At 40.0% G+C, this 22887-nt stretch overlaps 1 protein-coding gene across 1 annotated transcript in view; it reads left to right on the top strand.

The window, feature by feature from the left end:
• The window catches only part of gpr4 (G protein-coupled receptor 4), a 49341-nt gene extending 27525 nt beyond the window's left edge, over positions 1-21816 (top strand). Inside the window, exons 2-4 of the mRNA XM_067595391.1 lie at positions 14530-15271; positions 17275-17539; positions 18320-21816. Coding sequence (XP_067451492.1) covers positions 15143-15271; positions 17275-17539; positions 18320-19041 — 1116 coding nt within the window. The 5' untranslated portion in view covers positions 14530-15142 and the 3' untranslated portion in view covers positions 19042-21816. The remainder of the gene's footprint in view (positions 1-14529; positions 15272-17274; positions 17540-18319) is intronic.
• Positions 21817-22887: the final 1071 nt, after the last annotated feature.

The following is a 22887-nucleotide window of genomic DNA, read 5'->3' on the forward strand; positions in this document are numbered from 1 at the left end:
TGCATTCACGCACATTTTTAAAATAGTCCAATACACAATGAAAGTATTTACAAGTGTAAGACTTATCAAAATAGATGCAGCCAAAACTAGGTGCTTTTGGCTACAGTTACATGTGTGAAGCATGTGGGCCAGTGCACGACCGGTATTGATTGAATTTGAAGCATCTGTGATTCATCCACTGTAGACAGGGTGTTATGCTCAAGTGCTTTGTCTGGAAAAAAGAAAAAGAAAAAATAGCATTGAATAGATTTTTTTGCTGTGTGCAACAAAAAATCTATTCAATGCTATTTTTGTGACTTCACCAAGCAGTGCCAGCATAAACAGATCCTATTCAAACGCTTAACTGTGTTGGTGAAATGACATGTTGGCCCAGTAAATATGATGAAAATCAGTAGGAAAAAATAACTCATCCAGTACTTTTCATCCTCACTATGTATACATGAGCCATGACAAACAGAGAACAAACACTTAAGGGTCCAAACCATCCGTGCTTTCAGTGAGAACTGTGGAGGCGGCTGCATCCTTCTGTATCTATCAGCGACAGGCTGGGGAAGCTAACATCCACATCCACCTCTTCCCTCCGTTAGCCAGACTGTCCCCGTTGTTCACTGCCAACTTATCTCTGACTGTCCCTGTGGGCCATGAGGAACTGAGCAACAAATTGCCTCCTCAAAAGCTAATTTAATATCAGCTATCCTCTGTGGCATTCTGGTGGATCTGCAGCACCTGCTCAAGAATATGAGGTTTTATTTTTCCAGCCAAACTATTTGATTTCATCAGAAAATTGTTAGTGCATGGAAAGACTTTGGTGAAATCAACAAAAGTCAGTGATTTTGTGACATGTGGCTTTGATTCGTGAAAATTGAATCCATTTATATGTAAACGCAGTTTGTAACAATCCAGCTTTAACTACAACTGAAAGTGTATGTGAGTGTGAAGCCAGATAGGGATGAGGTCCTTGTTGCACTGATGACTTCTGGTGGTTAGTATTGCCTAATTTTTATATCACTATGTAAAGGCACATTTTGGCCAGACATATATGTTTACTTTTGATGGTAGAGGCAATGAAAAAAGGGAAATGCTTGCACATTTACTCCAAGCTACGAAGTTTAATCTGGACAAGATTTTGATCCTACTTGGGTCTTTGTCAGGTCAGAATGTTTGTAAAAATGGAAAACACACCCATATTTATATATCATGCACACCAATAGGCTGAAATGCTCTATGATGACAGGTGTCCAACCCGCCCAGGGTGATAAATACCTCAAAGCAATTAATAATTCAATAAATTACATAGAAAAGAGCCAGAATAGAAAGAACATACTTCAAAAATAATGCATCAAAAATATCACAAAATATCAAACCACACATTTTATAAACATTACATCAGATTCATCATTCACTCATCACATACACTGATAAGCCATAACATTAAAACCACCTGCCTAATGTTGTGTAGGTCCCCCTTGTGCCACCAAAACAGCTCTGACCCATTGATGCATGGACTCCAAAAGACCTCTGAGGTGTCTCTGGTATCTGGCACCAAGACATTAGCAGCAGAGCCTTTATGTCCTGTAAGTTGCAAGGTGAGGCCTCCATGGATCGAACTTGTTTTTTGAGCACATCCCACAGATGCTCAATTGGATTGAGATCTGGGGAATTCGGAGGCCAAGGCACCACCTTGAACTCTGTCATGTTCCTAAAAGCATTCAGTGTGGCAGGGTGCATTATCCTGCTGAAAGAGGCCACTGCCCTCAGGGAATGCCATTGCCATGAAAGGTTGTACTTGGTCTGCAACTATGTTTAGGAAGGTGGTACGTGTCAAAGTAACATCCACATGAAAGCCAGGACTTAAGGTTTCCAAACAGAACATTGCTCAGAGCATCTCACTGCCTCCGCCAGCTTGCTTTCTTCCCATAGTGCATCCTGGGGGCATCTCTTCACCTGGTAAATGATGCACATGCACCCAGTTCAGTGCTGATGCTCACAGGCCCATTGTAGGTGCTTTCGGGGGTGGACAGTGGTCAGTATGAGCACTCTGCTGCCCCATACAGAGCAAGCTGTGATACACTGTGTGTGCATCAGAGCCAGCATTAACTTTTTCAGCAATTTGTGCTACAGTAGCTCTTCTGAGGGATTGGACCAGATGGGCTAGCCTTCGCTTCCCACGTGCAGCCTTGGGTGCCCATGACCCTGTTGCAGGTTCACCAGTTGTTCTTCTTTGGACCACTTTTGGTAGGCACTGACCACCGCATACCGGGAAGACCACAAAAGACCTGTTGTTTTGAAGATGCTCTGACCCAGTCATCTAGCCATCACAATTTGGCCCTTGTCAAAGTCACTCAGATCCTTACACTTGCCCATTTTTCCCTGCTTCCAACAAATCAACTTCAAGAACTGACTGCTCACTTGCTGCCTTATATATCCCACCCCTTGACGGGTGCCATTTTAATGAGATAATCAATGTTATTTACTTCGCCTGCCAGTGGTTTTAATGTTTTGGCTGATCAGTGTATATCAGAATCAACATCACATAAATGGTAGAGGAACAAAAATAAACTTGCAAGACAGGGTCCCATAATGTACCTGTGTAACTTACTGTAGATGTGTAGATAGTGAATGCAACCCAGATGTGAATTATTCACCCAAAATCATACAGAAAAGCAATACTCATTGACTCAGAGCCAATTGAATATGCAACTACCAACCTGAAATTGCAAATCTATGGTTAACTGTAGCAGGAAATGCTCACTTTAAAACTGTCTTATGTCTGCTGTGTGTGAAAACATAAAGACGCAGACACTAGAGATATATTTGGCTTCTTTGTGGTTGACTTTAGATTTTAGTCATCACCACCATCATTTTTATTACAACAGTCCTTACCTGCACGCTTGAGGTTTCTGAGAAAAGGAAGTGAAACTGTAAAAACTGCAACAGTTTAAACATGAAAGCTTTAATTAGAAATGTCAACGGAAAATTAAAAAGCTCAAAATTTATAACATAAAAATAAAATCAGAGTCATTTCAAAAAGAAAAAAGGAAAAGAGCTGAAACAGGTCTGTCTGGTGTCTGCAAGTTGCCTTTCTGACTCTGTAGCTACAACTCCATCCCTTCAGTTTTAACTTTAATTCAAATAGGACATCTTGAATGGTGGGATGATCCTGGTTGTTGTGACGTCAAGCATCCCAACATGGATGGAAAAGGAGCAGTGTCTGTCGTGCACAGTCTATGTCAGTGTCAGGGTCAGTGGCCGCTTAATTCATTTAATTCAGGAAGTGGATGTTGTGATCTGATAAACTGGAAAACAACAGAAAAACTGCTGTACTATGAAGTCATGTTTAATTAGTTCCCAGAACAGTTTAAAACAGTTTCATTTGGTGCTGACTGAATTAAAGTGAGTCAATCTCATCCCTGGAATATAACTGAGAACTCACAACTATCATCTCATTTTTTGTGAACAAGCACAGCTAACACTGGTTAGTGGAGGACAGAGAGGCTGAAGCATGCTTTCCCACTGAAGCCACTCAAGCTCAAAATAGATACTCTCATGTTAATGCAGGCAGTACGTTCAATTAAAAAGTAGGTATGTTTGTCGAGCAATTTGCTTGAGTATTTAATTTGTTTACAGTAGTTGTTCAGGTGTGAACGGTATGAACTCTGGTGACTCCTGTCCTTGGAAAGACATGCAGAACAACTGATTTCCATATACAGTGAATTCCTGCATTTCCAGTGATGTGGTCTGACAGAATACACCATAATTCGGTAAAAAAGTCAAACAAAAAAGCATTTTGGGAATTTCATACACCAAGCTCATATTGTGCAAAACTCATGGGTATTTTTCCACATATTGCTCTAGAGGAAGTATTATTGTGAAACATTTTTTGACATCATAAAGACAGTTTGAGGTAATGTGGTTTGCTTGGAATCCCCAGAGTTGTCCCACAGTGCAAAGAACAGACACATCATTGTCTGGCCTTGTGGAGAATCTCTTCTCTTTTTTTTTACCAGGTGTGAGTGGTTTGTAAAGTCTGTAAACTGTGGCAGGCTGCCTTCACCACAACATTGTTGACAGAAAGCAGGTCACAGTGGAGTCATGGTCAACAAGTGTCTTTTTGTCACACTCGAGGTTGAGTCCTGAGTGCACTGGGGCGGGCTTGGAGGCCTGAAAGGAAACAAGATGATGTAGAACTTCATGAATTTCAGCCAGTTAGACTCATTGACTGCACCAGCTGATGAAAATATACTAGTAGTATAAAAATCGGGACGTCTCGAATGAAGTTTGGAATACAGCAACACTCAGAGAGGAGCGACAAGGCTCCATAATGAACCAGCTGATATCAGCTGTTCTGTCAACTGGTGACTGTTTGACTTCTTGTCCTCATTGTTTCTTATAGAGAGCATGAGGGCCTTTTAAAGGCCACTAAGAAGCTTAAAGGACCATTGTGTAAGATTTAGGCAGAAATATATATGTTATACCAACAAATATATATGTTTTAATTAGTGTATAATCACCTGAAAATAAGAATTGTTGTGTTTTCGTTAGCTTAGAATGAGCCCTTTATATCTATATAGGGTGTGGGTCCTCTTCCATGGAGGCCATGTTGTGGAAATTTTCTCTCAGAAAGAGGCACATGGAGACATAAAGAAAGCATTAAACATTGTTACTTGTTGAAGCAGTTGTAGACACTTTACAATCCATCACATAATCAGTAACAATTATACAAATGTCCAAACACAAACAAAAATACAATCATCTTGTATTTTTGGAGAGAAAGCATGTTGTTCAGCCAGCCCTTTCTCTAAAGATTGTGAACCCAAACTAGACAGCTTTATACCTCTCCAGAAGCAAAGCTGAAAACAGTCTGATCCCTAAATGGACACTTCCACAAACCGTTACACCTTCTTACAAACAAGTATGGTCTCTAAAACAGTAGGCTTAAGACAAAGATATCTCTAGCTAAACCCAGAGGTCAGCAAGCAACCCTCAGATAGAAACAGGTTCAATAGTTCAACTAGTCTAGGAGTAGGATTTCTTCACCAACATGTATCCTCAAAATGACAATGACATTACATCACATTCAGTTGATAACAAACATTGACTCCTTAGTTTGAAAACATTTGTAACATATATACAAAAGATTTATAAAATGATAACCTACTATTCAACTTTCTTTCACAGCCACCATGTTGCACCACCATGTTTCTACAGTAGCCCAGTATGGACAAACTAAACACTGGATCTAGAGAGGGCCTTTTGCGTTTTTCTCGAGTTTCGTAGCCACCGTAGGTTTTCCTACACACTTGGAAGGGGAGGAAGTATTCAGTTGGTTGCAGTCTGAAACCTCACTGCTAGATGCCACTAAATCTTATACACTGGTCCTTTAAGATAACTGTTCAGGTCAGACCAACTAGCCAAGGAGTGTTAAGAAAACATACATGTCCAACATGTTTATTAGTAACTAGAGTTAGATTTGTCTTCTCTTATTTAGCTGCAAACACTCAAACCTGGCAGCTAACAGGTTAAAACTCCCCTAAACAAGTTAGTTGCGACTCTATGCGACTTTTGTCTGATTTACTTATAATCACACAGGGTAGATCTAAACAAACCAAATCTAAAATGACAGTTGAGGAAATTTTTCCACTGTGGTTTGTGCCAAAGAAAATAAAGTGTAGGCGTGATGATACCCTGGGGGTCACTAACACCGTTAATGAGCCTTGGTCACAAAGCTTAAAAAAATAACCTCAATCATTTGGCTACCAGCTTTCAAATATCAAAGATATTTCTGAGCTGAACTGCTCAGGGTCATTATGTAATGATGGGTGCACTTGTAATGGGAAAACAGATGTGCTGCCTTTTAATGAGTGAAACATTCCTTTAAGCTCTCTTGTGACTTCAGTGTCTACTGTACGTGTCCTAACAATCCAAACAGGCCTTGTAAGCAGATAACTGGCTTTAATACTGCCTGCTACTGTTTGGATCATTTTCATTAAGGTTCGGAGATTGAATGAGGGCAGTGAGGTTACTGGATTAAACCTGTGTGTGTGTGTGTGCGGGTGCATGCGCGTGTGTGTGCGTGTGTGTCCTGGAAATGACCGAGTTGTTTTGTGAAGTGTAAGAGGTGTGTTGACATGCTTGATAGTGTAGCATTACTGTCTTCCTGCTTCCACTGTTTGACTGTCAACAGGAATGTTTGGCAAACAGCCATGCACTCACTGCTAGAGCACGAAAACACACACGGATACACACACAGACACACACACACACACAGATAGACAAACAGGTTGGTACATCTACACTTCTCTCGACGTTATGCATTCCCGAACCCCCGAACCATAAGCTTAACTTTAACCTATTTATAGGTTTAACCCCTGACACCAAGTTTCAAAGAATAATTACAGTTTATTTCAAATAAGGTCTTATTTTCATAGTTTTGACCATCAGTTATGACACACACATAGACATACAGTCTATGTTTATGTCTTCCTAACAGGGTAAATGATTTCATCAATGACTCTGGTGTTTCCGTTTTTGTCAACTACAGGCCAAGCTCTTGTTTGTGTCGTCTTCCCTCCTGGCTCCAAATTCTCAAGTGTTTCTGCACCAACATTTATTAGTCTACAGAGAAAAAACTATTAAAGGGACATTCTAACACAAAATAAAGCCAGTGACAGTAAAAAAAACCTCAATATATTGCATAACTTATGATCTCCCCTCCATATACTGTGCAACCACCTGTTATCATGACAGCTAAGTTCCACACATAGGTACATCATATAAAATATCATATAATTATTGTATAACAGAGAATTATTTTCACCTGAATCAAGACTCATTTGACTGAAGCAGATAACAGTTTGACATTGAAGTAATCATGTTCACTAGTTACACCTTCTCATGACTTATCGACTTATCCTTATCAAACTGCAAATTCAGCGACTTTGACTTGAAATTCATTGGACATAAACGGCTCAACTTTGACTGGAAATGCAGCTCTGACGGATAAAAAAACACCTTTCGAGTGTTGGCTTGCATGTCATATCTCATATTGTGTTGTTTATTGTTCCTAGTTGCTCTAGTCTGTTATTCAGAGTTCAGTTACCTGGATCAAGACATGAAAGCAAGACGTTTGAGCAATGGAAGGAATGTAGGAGGGAAGAGAAAGCACTTCTAGTAAAGGACAAGGAGAGACACATCGGTTGGTACCATGTTGAGTGTGTGTTTGTATGTGTGTGTTTGTGTGTATTTGTATTTGTGTAGTTGGAAATGTGTACGACAACACACTATGTTTAAAGAGTGTATATGTGTGTTTGGCTATGAGAGAGAACAGCTGTGTTTTTGGTATGTAAGAGAGAAAAAAGTATGTGTGTGTGTGTGTGTGTGTGTGTATGTGTGTGTGTGTGTGTGTGTGTGTGTCTGCATAGCTGCCTTGACCTCCTCTGGCAGCAGATCAGACGCTGCTGTGTTACACCGGACGGCACAGAACAGGTTGATATAGGCCTCTATTGTACACACACACACACACACACACACACACACACACATGCACACGAGCACACACGCACACACACACACACACACTCCTAATTCCTAATAAACCTCTTGAACCTCTCTCCAGCTGTGAACTGTGGCCTCAAAGCTTCAGTTACAGTGTGTGCCTGCAACACTGTACTTTATGTACAAACCATTTTCACATTTTTTTCCATAGAAATAGAACTTCTTGGCAAATAAGCTCTTTAATACTTAAATGTGAAGCTGCACGGTGAGACTGACGGAAAGAAAGAAAGAAAGAAAGAAAGAAAGAAAGAAAGAGGAAATGCCAGATCATCTAAAGATGATTACTACTATACTTTCAAGAGCAGAAAACCATGTAAGGAGAACTGTCAACTGAAATGGAAATTAGTCAGAGCAGTAGCCTACCGACTAATTTTTTTAAATTGCTGACATCCCCCTTTAAATGAACTTCCTCATTCGTCTCGACCTTCATGTATCATCCTCTGCCCACAGTGATGAACTGAAAAAACAAGAGACACAGTGTGGTGGAGCTTCATCTAATCCACTAATTATCCAATTAAACAGTAAAATATTCCAAATTTGGGCTATTTAAATCAGACACACAGTGGCGCTATGGAAATGTTGAGTTACTGATGACACTATTACCAGAAACTTCGCCACTGTTCTCGTCACTGGTATGGAAGGACTGATATATAGTAGTAGAAGTTCGAGTTGACTGAAGCATGAGGTGTCACAAAATCCTGCAGTGTGGATTTTTGTGTGCAGGGTGTGATGATGAGCCATGCGTTCAGTATAACAATGAGTCAAGTCACACGATTACAAAAAATTTACACAATTTGCGCTGTAATCTATAATGTTACTCAACAATCCTCACTAAGTACTCTTAATCATACATAGGCAAAGGCAGTAGTCACTGATGTCATCATTTCATATTAAATGGGAGCTTGACAGGCTTCCTTGCATTAATAGGTAAAACAACAGCTTTTATTTAAGAGTTTGATGGGTGAGCTTGATGGGTGACGTCTTAACCTCTAGGCAGTTATAATAGATTTATTTAGTTAGTTAAACAGGGCAAAGCTGTGCAAGTCTGCACAATGACCACACTCTGTAGGTGTGTGTAACAGTGGGTAACAGTCTTGTGTGATTGTAATGGAGCCTCCTTATTGTTAAACAGCCTACATGTCAGAAACAGGCTTAATGTTTGCCCTGCTGAGGAACCTGTCAGCTGCTGCTAACTGATCTGATAGCATAACCAACCTCCCTGGAAGACAAGCACGCCAACCACAACGCCAACAGAGAATGACTCTGCCTGATAAACATCTGCAAATGACAAAACAAACTACATTTCTGGTGGCAGGGTTGATAGAGATAGCACAGATCACTCTGTGTTATTGCCCAGGTTCACTGACAACGTGCCCTTGAGCAAGACATCACACACCAAAGTCCTCTACTGCAGCTGCTGGATGTGTAGTGTAGTTATAGTTGCCAGCTTCTGTGTGTGTGAATGCACAAGGCCAGAATCACACCGTGCCCTTTGACACACGCCGACAGTAGAATTTAAGTGATAAGGTAGAGTGGCAGCCGTTTTGTCACTGGCATGTCGCTCTGCTGTTTTATCTAATGAGGAAGTGAGGTCGCTCTGTCGCTCAGTGGTGACAGATCTCAACTCTTTTGATAGTGAACTTCACCCATGACTGCTGGGTGAAGTTGGGAGAGACACTGAATTTTGTTTTGTACACTGGGATTAGTGTCTGACGTGTGTTTGATGTTGTACTTCATCATGTCAGAGGAGGAAAGTCACTAAACACATTGAACTCAAATACTGTTCTTAAGTACATTTAAGAGGAGGGCTGCGCTTTCTGCTTAGCAAAATACAATAAATTCACTGAGCTACGATGCTAACAAATCTCTCATGAAAAAATTTTAAGTAGCTGGCTCAGACCATTACTTCACCAGCAGCAGATTATATCAGCTGTAGATAATTAACAGTCATTCTGTAACGGCTAAAATGCAGCTTTGAGTTGTTTTTCTGGTTAATTGCTCTCTGCAAGCTGGTGTCTGTACTCAGCCACAGGTGTGTGTGTGTAAAAGTCAGTCATATCATTTTCAAGTTGTATCTGCTGGTTGTGAATAATACTTACACAATGTGTTTACAGATCATTAAGTTCTAGTTATTTAAAACTTGAAAGCGGAACCTAATTTGATTGGATAAGGATTCAGATTTGATAAGATCCAATATTGGATTTGGATTCACTGATTTGTTATCAAACCCCAACCCTTCATAAGAGTTACTGATGTTGTATTTCCATCACTTCAAGAGTTTCACAGAGTTAGCTCAACTTGTACGACTCGAAGTGTTTCATTCTTACCTGCCTCTTTCTTTCCATCTTGCCTTATCTCTTTATCTTTGTTTCTTTCATTTTCTCCATCCTTTATTCTGTCCTTCCTTGCATAAAAAGATGAAAATCCCCCAAAACTGGTGGCACAAAACTTTCACAACAGTGAATGTAAATTCTTCATCATAAGTGCTTTTGATTTAATTGCAAAATCAAATGCAGGACTTTTATTTGCAATGGTATTTTTCTACAGTGAAGTGGACTGAATGGACTTTTAATTTTCAAATCATCAAGGGGGCTACCTTAACATTCAGTTTCATTATTAATGCGGCGGGACCGCACTGAAAATTGTGTGTCAGTGGAATTTTAATTTTAATGTACTTTCAAGCTGAAAATTAGATTTCTTTATTTAATTTGGTGATAAATGACATATCAGTTGGATTAAATGATTCCATGTCAATATTTGCAACTCTGAACTTCCATATTACGCCACATGCAGCTTCATAGCAGATGAAATTCCCCGAAGCAAGACAATAGTTTAACTCCTAGCTCCTTCTCTTAAAGGGTAAAAACAAATAGCCTTTTTAGTCTTGCTAGCATTCCTCAGTGAAACTAAGCCAGTTGAGCCACTGTTCGCTTGTTTTGATGTGTTATTCTAACAATGCATTTTAGGAGATTTGAAAGAAAAACAAGACACTTAACCTCTAACTTGACATCGCTCCCAGTGAAACCAAGGACACAGGCATAACATGTGGATGCTAACAAGCCAAACAAGTCTTTTTAGGGAGATTGTAAGTTGATACAGGAACTTCAACCTCCAAGTGAGACATTTTTGGTAAAGGCTAAATAAACCTCGAACAGTCAAATCTCCACTTTGTGTTGGTGTGTGATAACAGATTAGCAGAGTTGTGACCCAGTTGTGGTGCAGCGTATCAACGTGGGTGTTTCCCCCAACAAAGAGTTATTTACAAGGTCACCATAGAAATAACCTCACCTAGCCGTCACGTGTGTGTATGTGTGTGTGTGTGTGTGTGTGTGTTTGCTTACAAGCTTGCGCATTTAACCAGCTCAGCTCTGTCACTGTTCCATTCTGTTCCCGATAATGGCTCCACCCCACATGTCCGGTGCCGGGAATGAAATGTAGTGTGTCAGAGGGGAAGACAATCAACGTAGGATCTGTAATACATTCATCACGCGCGCTGTCATCAATGGGTCAAGGAACATTATACAAAATTAACAAATGACATTATAACATAAACATTCCTTGTTGTTGCTGTCAGTGGGAACCACTGACTGTATACAAATATGGATGTCATGACAGCTCCCAAAAAGTGAAGCCAAAACATCTGGATTGCCCCCTCGGTAGCTGGCTGCAGTAGAAGTCAAGAGTCCCGCCCCCTCCGTGTTAGCGGATGAGACATGAGCAAAACTAAGAAAATCAAAGTACACGTCAAATGAATTTTTCCCAAAGATGGTGTCTGTCATTTTAGGTAGTTTTTATCACGCTGATGTTTGTCCAAGTGTTCATTTCTCTGATAAGTTTGTTTTTAGTTAGTTATTTGACGATATAAAAAGGGGGTGTGACGTCATGATTGACAGCTGTGACAACCGCTCTCAAAACTCCGTCAGGCAGTCGCAAGTGGACAGCTGAGTGGGCGTGACCCGTGGGCCGTCACTTCCGCCCTACTCTACTCTAATCTACTGCGCAGACTCTGGCTCCAAATGATGTCACACAAGCAAGATGGCAGCTCCCAGAAACGAGATATTTTGGCTTCAGTTTTGCATAACGGCAGGAAGTGGAGACACGTCGTCTATATTTATATACAGTCAATGATGGGAATCATGAAGTTCCTCTACTTGTATGTCATACATGTTGGCACAATTGAATGCAATAATTGGTCGGCTGTTCAACGTATGTCTGACACAGTGACCATCTCCGAAGACAAAAGTATTACGTAATCCGATCTGGACATTATCTGTTTTTATGTTTTTTATGATTTTTACAGCCAGTCTCGACACCTATGGGGCAGATTTCCCTAAAATTTTATAGTCCGCAGTGGATGATTTCTAATGTTTTTGGTTACCTGCTTGACCCTGCCTCTACTACAACTATCAGGACATAATTTCATTTTGGTACAAAGGTAAAATGTTGCCATTAAATTTATAGAGCACGTTCATGCTCCCATCAGAATGAACTCTCTCCATTTGGGACACTGCATGAACTTTTCTTTAGCACCATCCTCAAGTCAAATTATCAGATTTATCTAGATCAGATTATTAAGTTTGTGCACAAAATAACTACTGGCCAGACTGACATGGCTGATTTTCATGGCGTTTGCACATTCATGCCCCTCAGAGGAGGAATCCTGATTCCATGATGTAGCGCAGCCTCTTGGGGTTGTTGTAGCATATTAAAATGGTCATAGTAAAATGTTTTATTTTCTTTTTAATGACGCTTGATCTAACTGTCCACTTCCTGGTGATCACCTGTCAGTTAAACAGTGTCATGGCATCTTTCTCCTTGTTTTGTTGTTTATAACTTGTTAGACCCACAAACATAACAAAATCCCACAAATATAATAAACCACAAACGTAATACACATCTGCAGCTTTTAATGTAATAATCCCACTAACGTAATAACTATTACATAACAACTGTTATGTTTGTGGGAAAATGAAAATCTTAAGCTTTCAAAATTGTAGTAACTGAAAATTAAAGGCTTTGTAAATCGCTCTGTAACTTTCCATCCCGTCATGTCAAGTAGGTCTATTTGGTGTCTTTCCTGAACCTGTTGAAGCTGCAACTGGCTTCAAAGGTGGCCTGTTTGGAAATTTTGCTCTCAGCAACTGGCACTGTCTGGATAAATCCAGCGCTTGTTGAACAGCTCTCACTCATCCCAGAGTGCCTCTCTCTCAGTCTGGTGTTTACTTTTCGTGCATTAGAACCTTTAGTGGCATCAAATCCTCTCTTGACAAGTTCTGGGAGAGCAGACTTCTTTACCACAAATTTCCCGTTAAACAAAATGGACCGTCTGTCATCACTAATGGAATACTGGTGCCTATTTCTCCATGTTAGGGTGTAAAAGTTACACCTATCTTTATAAAGAAAAAAATAATTTAAAAAAATGAAATTTACTGGCACCAAACAGGAATGAAAATGAGGTTAGAATCATGTTCTGGGTGGAGTATCCCTTTAATGAGGATAAATAATATCCAGCTGTTACTGACAATCAGTACTTTATATTCTTTACTTCAATAGTTCAATTTTTTTGCCTCTCCTGAGATTTTTTACAATTGGTTTTGTAATAAAACCTGGTATAAATCTTCCTGTAGGAAGAAAATGTCATTGTCTGTTGAAGACATTTACAATTAGCAACTTGTATAAGCTGCAGATTTTGATTATATTAGTAGTTTATTACATTTGTGGAGAAGTTATTACAATTTTCAAAGATGAAGATTTTCACCTTCCTGCAAACGTAACAAATCCCTGTTAACAGTTATTACGTTTGTGGGAAATGACATATTACGTTTGTGGGAAATTTATTACATTAGTGGAATAATTACGTTAAAAGCTGCAGATTTGTATTACGTTTGTGGTTTATTACATTTGTGGGATGTATTTACGTTTGAGCCTTTGCATTTCTAGACCTAAATAATTTCCTACATTGGATAATAAAGTTAAATTAGATTTTATATGGTGACCTTCCTTTCTTATTTTCAACCATGGTGGCCATCAGCCAACTAATACCCCTATAGCACTTACATTTGTTAATGTTGATATGATTTTATTTTCTTTTTTAATCAAATTCAAGCATTTCCATCATAAACATTTCACTGAAATGTGTAAAAGCTGCAACATCCAGGTGGCTATTCACACTTATTCCTGAAACTATTGATCTAAGAGGAATGAAATTAAGCAGAAATATACATAAACTCTGGAAGAAGACTGTTCACAGGACTTAGGAACATATTTACAGTAAGTGAAGTGATTGAAAGCACATGTGAACTCATATAAGCCATATGCAAAAATGTCAAGGCAGTCCAAGATGTATAAACAGAAGCAGAGCTCAGGGTGGAAAGTGAGAAGTCAAAGAGCAAAAAAGAAACTGTGCTCACATCCTGCTCTCTATCTATCTCTCTCTCTCTCTCTGATATACCGTATGTATATTCAGGTCATGTTTATATGACGGCTTACATACTGCTTATCATATGTCCTGGACTCTCTGTTTGCGCTCCATTCAAGGTCTTTTTGTCCCTGGACTGTGTGTCAACATATTTTGTGTTATCATAAGAGTTGTTTGAAAGTCTCTCTACAAATGTCACCCAGATAAACCCACCCGCTGCTTGACTGTGCTTCCTCTCTTTGCCTCTTTATTCCACTTCTACGTCAGCCCACTTCCTTCACACTTTTCTCTGAAAGTTCAGGCCACAGAATTCAATATAGTAGAAGAAACGGGTTTGACTGTATGTATTGAGGGCGTGCTCATTCCGGGCAGTTTTGAGCGGTTTGTTTTCCCGGGTTCATTTCAAATAACCAAACCAAATGCCTAAAATCTGCAGTTCGACATGAAACTGTCGTGCATTAGAAGTGTATAAACTCAATGTAGAGCATACCAAATAAATACAGGAAATGACCCTGAACATCTCTCTCTCTCTATCTCTTTCTCTCTCTCTCTTGCAGATGTTCAAGAGTCAGTAACTGGACAGCCTGTCGGTGTCAGAGTGCTGAAGCTCAGTAAAGTCATCCCTGTGTTTTAGTGGGAGCATCCCTGAGGAGTTTTGTGTGTCATCAAGACCTTGAGACACACCCACACACACACACACACACAGTTGTTCAGTCTCTCCCTCTCACAGTAGACCTGACAGACCTCTAATCTCTAAAAGATTGATGAGGTCCTGTCCAGGCGCAGGAGGCCTGGCGCAGCGTCGATAAGGCAGCTTTCATTTCACCACATTTTATCCCTCGCTCCTTCCTTTCTTCTCCTCTACTCCTCCATACTGAGGGACGTGGGGGTTTGCTTTGAAGCTCGAGAGAGGATTATGACACATCGAGGCCCCCGGGCGAGAAGGACAGTGTTTTAAGAAAAAGGAACCATGAAATGCCCCAGAAATGACATGTCGGACAGCCGTGTAGTAGCTGAGGAGGATGCTGGAGTCAGCATGTCACTGTCAAACTGCTGGAGCTGGAATATAGTGAAACTACAGAGGGACACGCAGAGCTGAGAGTAGCTTAACACACATCACATACCTGCACACACACACAAACACACACACTCAGTGTTTTACACAGGACAATGTGCAACATCTCATTCTGTGATGTGGACAGTAAGGTGGACCAATTCTTCCAGCCCACGCTCTACATCATAGTCATTGTTCTGGGGCTTCCCACTAACTGCATGGCCCTGTGGGCTGCCTACATGCAGGTGAGGACACACACACATACACAGTACATACACACACTCCCCCTTCCATCAGCGTTGGCCATTAATGTGTGACTCTAAAATGATGGTTGCCATTTTAAGGGTGAGGACCCCACTGAGGGGCTATAATTTGGGTTGGAGTTCTGATAGCAGGTTTCAGTAAATAGTGGTAAAATAGCTGGATTTGTGAAGCTTAGAATGAATATCCTAACAAATCTCTCATTTTTTATTTGCAGAGACAATGTAAAAAACATTCAGGTAGACATTTAAAGAAATAGCATATAAATAATACATCTGGCAAAAGTTTTATATCAGTTCTTTGAATGTCAATCTTTCTTCAGCTGTCTGGTTATTTATGATTTTTACAATGTTAAAAAGCTAAACCAAAATTCAGATTCAACATGGGACGTGACATAGTGCGAGTTCAGAGAGCAGATTCAATGCTTATTTAAATTCAGACATATGGTTGCTGAGAATAACCTTATAAACAGCGCAGGCCTTCTTTGGTACTGAAAACAACAAAACAGTTCAAACAAGCGACAGACTGACTGGACTTACTGAACTGAAACACGCACCAGTGGTGTATAATGCACGTAAAATACCTGCACATATCTTCAAGTCATATGTCAACCCACAATGAAGCATCAAGATACCACACTGTCCTAAATGTCCTGCTTAATCTGTCATCTCTGCAGCAGAAACTGCAAATCAGTCACGTTTGCTCCCCAGAGCAATGTATGTCGTGGTTTAGAAACCTGAAGTCAAGACCTTCACAAGCAGCACAATGATTTTATAAATGGTGATGCATCTGCTTAGCTTAAAAAAAAGAGCTATATAGTCAATTACTCTTTGTATTGAACAATATGCAAGCAAAGTGATTCATAATTTTTAAATAACTATGTGTGTGAAACCTCTTCACTCTGTAAAGTGCTGCATTCAGTCACTACAGTTAACACTTAATGGCAACTGCAAAGTAATTACTAGTAGGATAATACTACAGTAGTAAGGAATTGCATTTTCACCATGAAATAAGAGTCATTTATTACCTTTTCCAAGTAACAGGTCCAACACGGCCTGCTACAAGCTGTACAGTCATCAGAGCAGTGGGGACATTTTCCCATACAACACTGAACGTTTCCAGTGTTTCCCACAGACAGTCAGTTTGCTTTGGCAGCAGCAGAAGAGATTGTTATTGACTTTTCATTCAAGTGAGTTCTCTAACTCATATTTTTTCAAGCACAAACATCATTAAAAGTGAGTGACATTTCAACATTAGTTTATTGTTTTGTTACCATATCAGCATCAGGGCAGCATTTTAAATGTTCTACATTCAGTTTGTGCCATCATAGACGCACCACGACCCAGCAGAGAACAGGTGCACTGTGTCATATTATGGTTTGGCTTTCAGTGATTGGTTAATTAAGTGCATTTCTGAGAGCCACCAGCTTAATTAATGGCAACACCTGAATTGAACCCAGAACATGAACACAATTGATGTGCTGTCTATTAACCAGGTAGTTCTGTCTAAGTATTAATATTGTAAAAAATCATTACTGCACGGATACAGAGCTGTCTCCATAGTAGCTGGATTTCAGTCAAAGTGCTGACAAATTACATTAGACGATTTTAATGGAAGTTATACAGTGGACACTTTGAACTGCTGACTTCAAAATAGCTCCATTTACAAGCCACTGCTGTGGTTGCAAATCCTTAAATTGCTACAAAAACAAGGGCTCTTCTTTGTTTTAAGCAAACGTTCATCAGTATCAGACACTGAAGAATAATAACATATTGACCAGACCTAATCAGTTCTCCTAAAACTTTGCATTTGATGAATGACGAAGCCAATTTATTTGCAGCTGATGGAAATACTCCCCTCATTGGTATTTTATTGTCCATCACATTTTAAATGTTTGCATTAAAGGGAAACATAACCTCAGTTTGACTCTATCTTTTCACTGACTGTTTGATAAAATAAGATAAATCTGTCTTTTGTTAATCTCCAGGTACGCCAACGCAACGAGCTCGGCATCTACCTGATCAACCTGTCGGTGGCGGACCTCCTGTATATCACCACTCTTCCTCTCTGGATCGACTACTTCCTGCAGCGTGACGACTGGATCCACGGTCAGGAGAGCTGCAAGCTGTTCGGCTTCATCTTCTACACTAATATCTACGTCAGCATCGCCTTCCTCTGCTGTATATCGCTGGACAGGTATCTGGCTGTGGCGTATCCTCTGCGCTTCGCGAAGGTTCGACGAATTAAAACAGGTACGTAGGGTCAAGGATGACTGAAGTAAAAGATCCATATTTAAACAAATCCACATAAAAACAAATGATGGTACACAGCATTAGGTTGCTCCATAAAATATACAAAACATATGATAAGCTTGTTTTTAAAGAGGTGCGAATGTGTCTTTGCACCTGTGATGAATCATTCTAAAATAAAACATTCATCGGGGGAAAAAGTAACGAACAAACTAACTAAAAATGCAACAGTCAGTGCTTTTATATATGACACATACTGTATCACATCCTGTTTGTGTCTTCATATCTTTCTTTCTCTGGCTTAACAGGAAATTCAGTTTGTGTAGAGATAAGTTAATGTCAAAAGACACTTTCATAAATAACTACTTAATTGAGGATGTCTGCTAAAGTTATTACTGTAAATAAAATGATATGTACTGTAAATTCATTGTATTAATGAGGTCTCAGACTCATCTACAAATATTAAATGATCAAATGTAGGAAATTATTATTTTTTTCCAAATGAAAAGGCATTTGGATAGAAACTCTTAATAATAAAGATCTAGAATATCATTTTATCTTTGTCAGAACAGATGGTATACAGGCCTGCTGTTAGATGACATAAATGGTTACTTGGGTGGGTGCGTGATATCAATCAATATTTATAGATCAGTAATTCCAAAAGCACCCTATTTCCTGAAAATATAGTACAGTATTCACATATGGTAGAGGGATGGAAATTAATGTAAAGTATGTTTTTTTCTCTCTCGTCTTCATTCTTCTCCTCTCCTGAACTTCCTGCAGCCATCCTGGTCAGCGCCATAGTTTGGATCATCGAGATCATAGCCAATTCTGCTCCTCTCTTCCACGATGAGCTCTTCAAGGATCGGTTCAACCACACTTTCTGCTTTGAAAAGTACCCCATGCAGGACTGGGTGGCAGGGATGAATCTCTACAGGACATTTCTGGGCTTCCTCGCTCCCTGGACAGCAATGCTGGTGGCCTACCGTGGGATCCTAGCAGCAGTGCGCTGCAACGTCTCAACGGAGCGCCAGGAAAAGGCCAAAATTCAGCGGTTGGCATTGAGTCTGATCCTGATTGTTTTGCTCTGCTTTGGACCATACCACATCCTCCTCCTGGTGCGGAGTATCATGTTTCTAAGGAAACCATGTGACTGTGGATCAGAGGAGAGCTTGTTTGCAGCGTACCATGTCTCGTTGGCGCTGACCAGCCTCAACTGTGTCGCTGATCCCATTTTGTACTGCTTCGTCAATGAGGGGGCTAGGCATGATGTTGGCCGAGCTCTCTCAGCAATATTGTCTGTAGCGTGCCACAGGGGCTCTTCTTCCTCACCATCACATGGTGACGTACTCAACGCTGGCTCAGTGACCATGGAAACGCCGCTGTCAGCAAAGAAACAGCCATGTGTTTATGCCGATGGAGGCAAAACGAGCAGTTACAAAACAGAACTTGTGGCTTTGAAGGAGGAGTGTCTACAGATGACAATCCTCAGTGTTAGGAAGTGACTCCTTCCTGGTACATACAGTAACAGGTCCAAACTGATCAGCTCAGTGGATGGAGGAGTCTCCCAACACTACAAGGATCCGATTCTATCAGCCTGACAGGCTGAAATCAGATGCATTCATGTGGCTGTAGATGGTTGGGGTAAAAGCTTCCAATAAAGGGCACATCACAGTACCCAGTCAGAACGGGACTGAGATTGATGATATAAACGGGACATATAGTCTGTAGCCGCATTAGTGGCCCCTGTGAGGTTATAATGTCTACACACCAGAAAAAAAATGTTAGGCGAATGATAAATGGAGAAACTATTTTGCTATTGTTTGATCCTTATCACTCATGGGGCAAAAACATAAAGTCATGTTGCAAATCAAAAGGTTTTATCCTCTGTATGGTGGCCAATTCAGGACAACTCAGACTTGTCAGGCTTGGTTCTATGTTTCTGATTTTATTCAACTTTCATCACTTGAAGCTGCAGTTTGTCAGCCTCTGCACAGCATGCTAACATGATATGTTAATATTAATCCCAGAGTGCAGCGAGGCTGACAAGGATTCGGTCATCCGATGAAGTGAAGGGTTGGACTTGAGGGAATTCTGACTTACTGGTGATGCTGTACGGAAAGTCAGGTGATCACCAAAGTCATTGGGATTCAGCGTCTGTGGACTGTGAATGTTTTTAACAAATTTCATGCCAATCCATTCAGTAGATGTTGAGATATTTCAGTGTGGACCAACAGATCGATGGACCAGCTGACAAGGATTCAAACACAACTTGACAACTTGGATATTTGGACATTTTCCCACTGTGCCAGGAGTCGTTAACAATGCATAACAAGACATTCTTGAATATTTAAGTGAAATTATTTAAACAGACCACTTTCTGTGAGTGGCTGAGTATTGTTATAAGCATCTTTGCATTAAGACTGTATGGAGACCCAGCTGGTTAAGGGCTGCTCTAGGAGACTGGGGTTTGACACCCAACTGCACCACTGTGGAATATGAGAGAAGAACAGAAGGGTGATAAAAGAAAACATTGTAGATTACTGGTCAAAACATTTGTAACGCTTGTTGGAAATGTCTTTCATTAGTTTTTTTTGAAGGAAATAATGAAGCCTTATGAAGTACCTCAGCTCAAAAACAGTGATAGCAAGAAGGCTTAGAGCAGAAGTGTCTTTCTTATGTAATGTGAGCCATGTTATTTTTCTTTGTCTTTCATCTTTACCACACACAGCAAAATAATCAGAACTCTCCACTGAGATGAAAATCCCAAACCAAAGCCCCAATATATCAGTTATTTCAGCTGCATTACATTGAGAGTACAGTGGAGTGGAAAAACAATATCCTAATACAGCGAAACGGATAAAATTATTATTTTGCAAAAGGTGAGTGCATGCAGTAGTTGGCAGTAATCGTTTAAGTATGGTGACATAATATACATGTGTGAGGTATAAAAGACAGTCTTTACTGAAACTGTGTTGGTAACCATCTCTTAACTTCCACAAATCCAAACTACATGCTTGGGCTTTGGTAAAGGCTACCCATAGTTGACCTGATACTGTTTACATCCCTCTATCAGACAGATGCCGTTTTACTTAATCTTTCCCAAAATTCTTAAATGATATAAAGTACATTGCCATTTTTATTTTCCGTTGTTTTTCCTCACCATAACCTTGTCAAACTGCATTAAGATCTAACCTCTGTGTTCCCTACAATAGCAAGATTTTATACATTTGCCATTGATTCAAGCACCAGTGCTAGCTGCTAACACTGTTAGTTACATTAGGGAAACAAATTTAGAAATACTTCTCTCTAATGTCAAAAGTGTAAATCCAAGTCCAGCAGCAATTGCCTTTATAGATATATTTTAAAATCAGCCATTAGAAATTTACTGCAGGCATGTGTTTATGTCCGTTAAGCTGCTTGTTCTTAATGTAAATATAACTGATCATTTGAAACCGCCAACACTGGATAGCTGCCATATTTTGTCACACGTTGACTACTTTCTGAGGTCATAAAGTCAAAGTCAGAGTCGTACGTGATATCTGCAAAAATAGAAGAAATCTTGAAATATGTTCATATCCTGTGCATGAGGTGATATTACAGTGACACACGTCAGTCAGTCTTGCTTTTCCTAGTCGGCAGCTTGTTTTTAGAGTCCAAAACGAAGTGACTAATCATAGCGTTCGTAGCGTTCATGACAGTTGGGATCCTAACAGATTGCGGCAGCTACAACAAAGCATCAAATACTGTGCATAAGGAAAGTTTAGGTGTGGCTTTACAACAATGCAAACTTAGCACAGCTGTCCGAGCAGATCTCAACTTTTTGATTCACCTTTGTAGCTGTCAGTTTTCTCTGCTGTGCTTTTATCAACAATAATTTGTCTGTTTACATTATAGAACGTTCTTCTGTATGTTTAGAAATATACTAAATGACATACTGACTTTCCTTGTGTGCAGTATTACGGCTCAGATGAGTCCAACCCCGTGATTTCATGGAGATATATAGCAAGTTTCCATGTTGCAGCTCTACTGGTCAACCATTTTGTTTTCAGGATGACAGATGTTTTGGAGAGTGTCTTAAGTGTTGCTTTGGCATCAAAGCGTTCCTGTATTTGGTGAAATGATGTGAAGGCACTCCGTCAGTGTTGTCCTAAAGGCTGCTCTGTGTGCCGTTGCTTTTGTTTGGCATCTGTTAGTTTGAGGAAGGAGGTACCAGGCTTCATAATGTGTATTCTTTCATCGACAGTGTCAGTGAGAAATAAATAATGTATGAAACTTTGCATCCATCTGTGTTTTTTTGTTTGACTGTAAACCCTGAAATAAATGATGCAGTGACGTCACTAAGAAGAACTCAGACAGGTCAAGAAACACAACTGATCAGATAATCACACAAAATAGAAGAGAAAACAAAGGTAAATGGGGAAATTATTACCAAAACAGTCCGTTGTGAACATCTATCACAGTTATAGACCGACATCCCTGTCCAACTTTGACCTACTGTGCTAACTTGTGCTCGCAAAGAGGGACTCACTTTCAAAATGATGGTGAAAATCTGACTGTAACTGCAACAATTTTTGTAAATTTCCAAAACCAACTATTCAACAATCACAGCTACATTATGAAGCAACTGACCTGAAGTTCACAGGTGTGAGAGAAGCCAGGGTTTTTCATCACTTGTGTGTACAACTGAATGCAACACATTGAATGACTTTGAGGAGAGAGTGTTCAGAAGTGTGCCCCATTTGTACGATTCATCACGTCTCACTCTTTTTTTTACCCCGCCTTTATGTGCGGTATTTTAGAATAAATTGGTATACATTTGGTATAACTTGTTTTGCCATAAGACTTCCATATTCCTGTGCTTGCCGTGCACTGTATTATGCAGCAGCAGCACTTTCTGACCCAAACAGCTGATCTGCAGAGTAATACAGTGCGCAGCATGCGTAGGAATACAGAAGTTCTATAATTGAGAAAATGTAGTGCCAAAGGAAAGGGCTGTATAACGGCAAGGCCGTGAAAATAGTCTAAATATAGTGAACACTTAAACTGATATTGATTTTTTTAGGTGGGTCTTTTTTTAGATGGCTAAAGTACGTTTTGCTGATGGCCCCGTCCACAGCAGTACATTGCTTAGCTTCCGTGCCGGTACTCCTGTCTGCTTCTTCAAACTGGGAGCGTGCCAATCCGAATCTACTGCAGGTAATACACCGACTATGGATAGCTACCTCATTCAATCCCACTTAAAAAAAAATCTGAACTATCCCTTTAAACATACCTTTATCTAAGGGGTGACAGATCAGAAAACACTCATGTGTAGTTCATGTGCACAGACACAGAGGTGACACGGCCAC

Source organism: Thunnus thynnus, chromosome 7 (assembly GCF_963924715.1).
Source record: "Thunnus thynnus chromosome 7, fThuThy2.1, whole genome shotgun sequence".
Taxonomy (NCBI): Eukaryota; Metazoa; Chordata; class Actinopteri; order Scombriformes; family Scombridae; genus Thunnus; species Thunnus thynnus.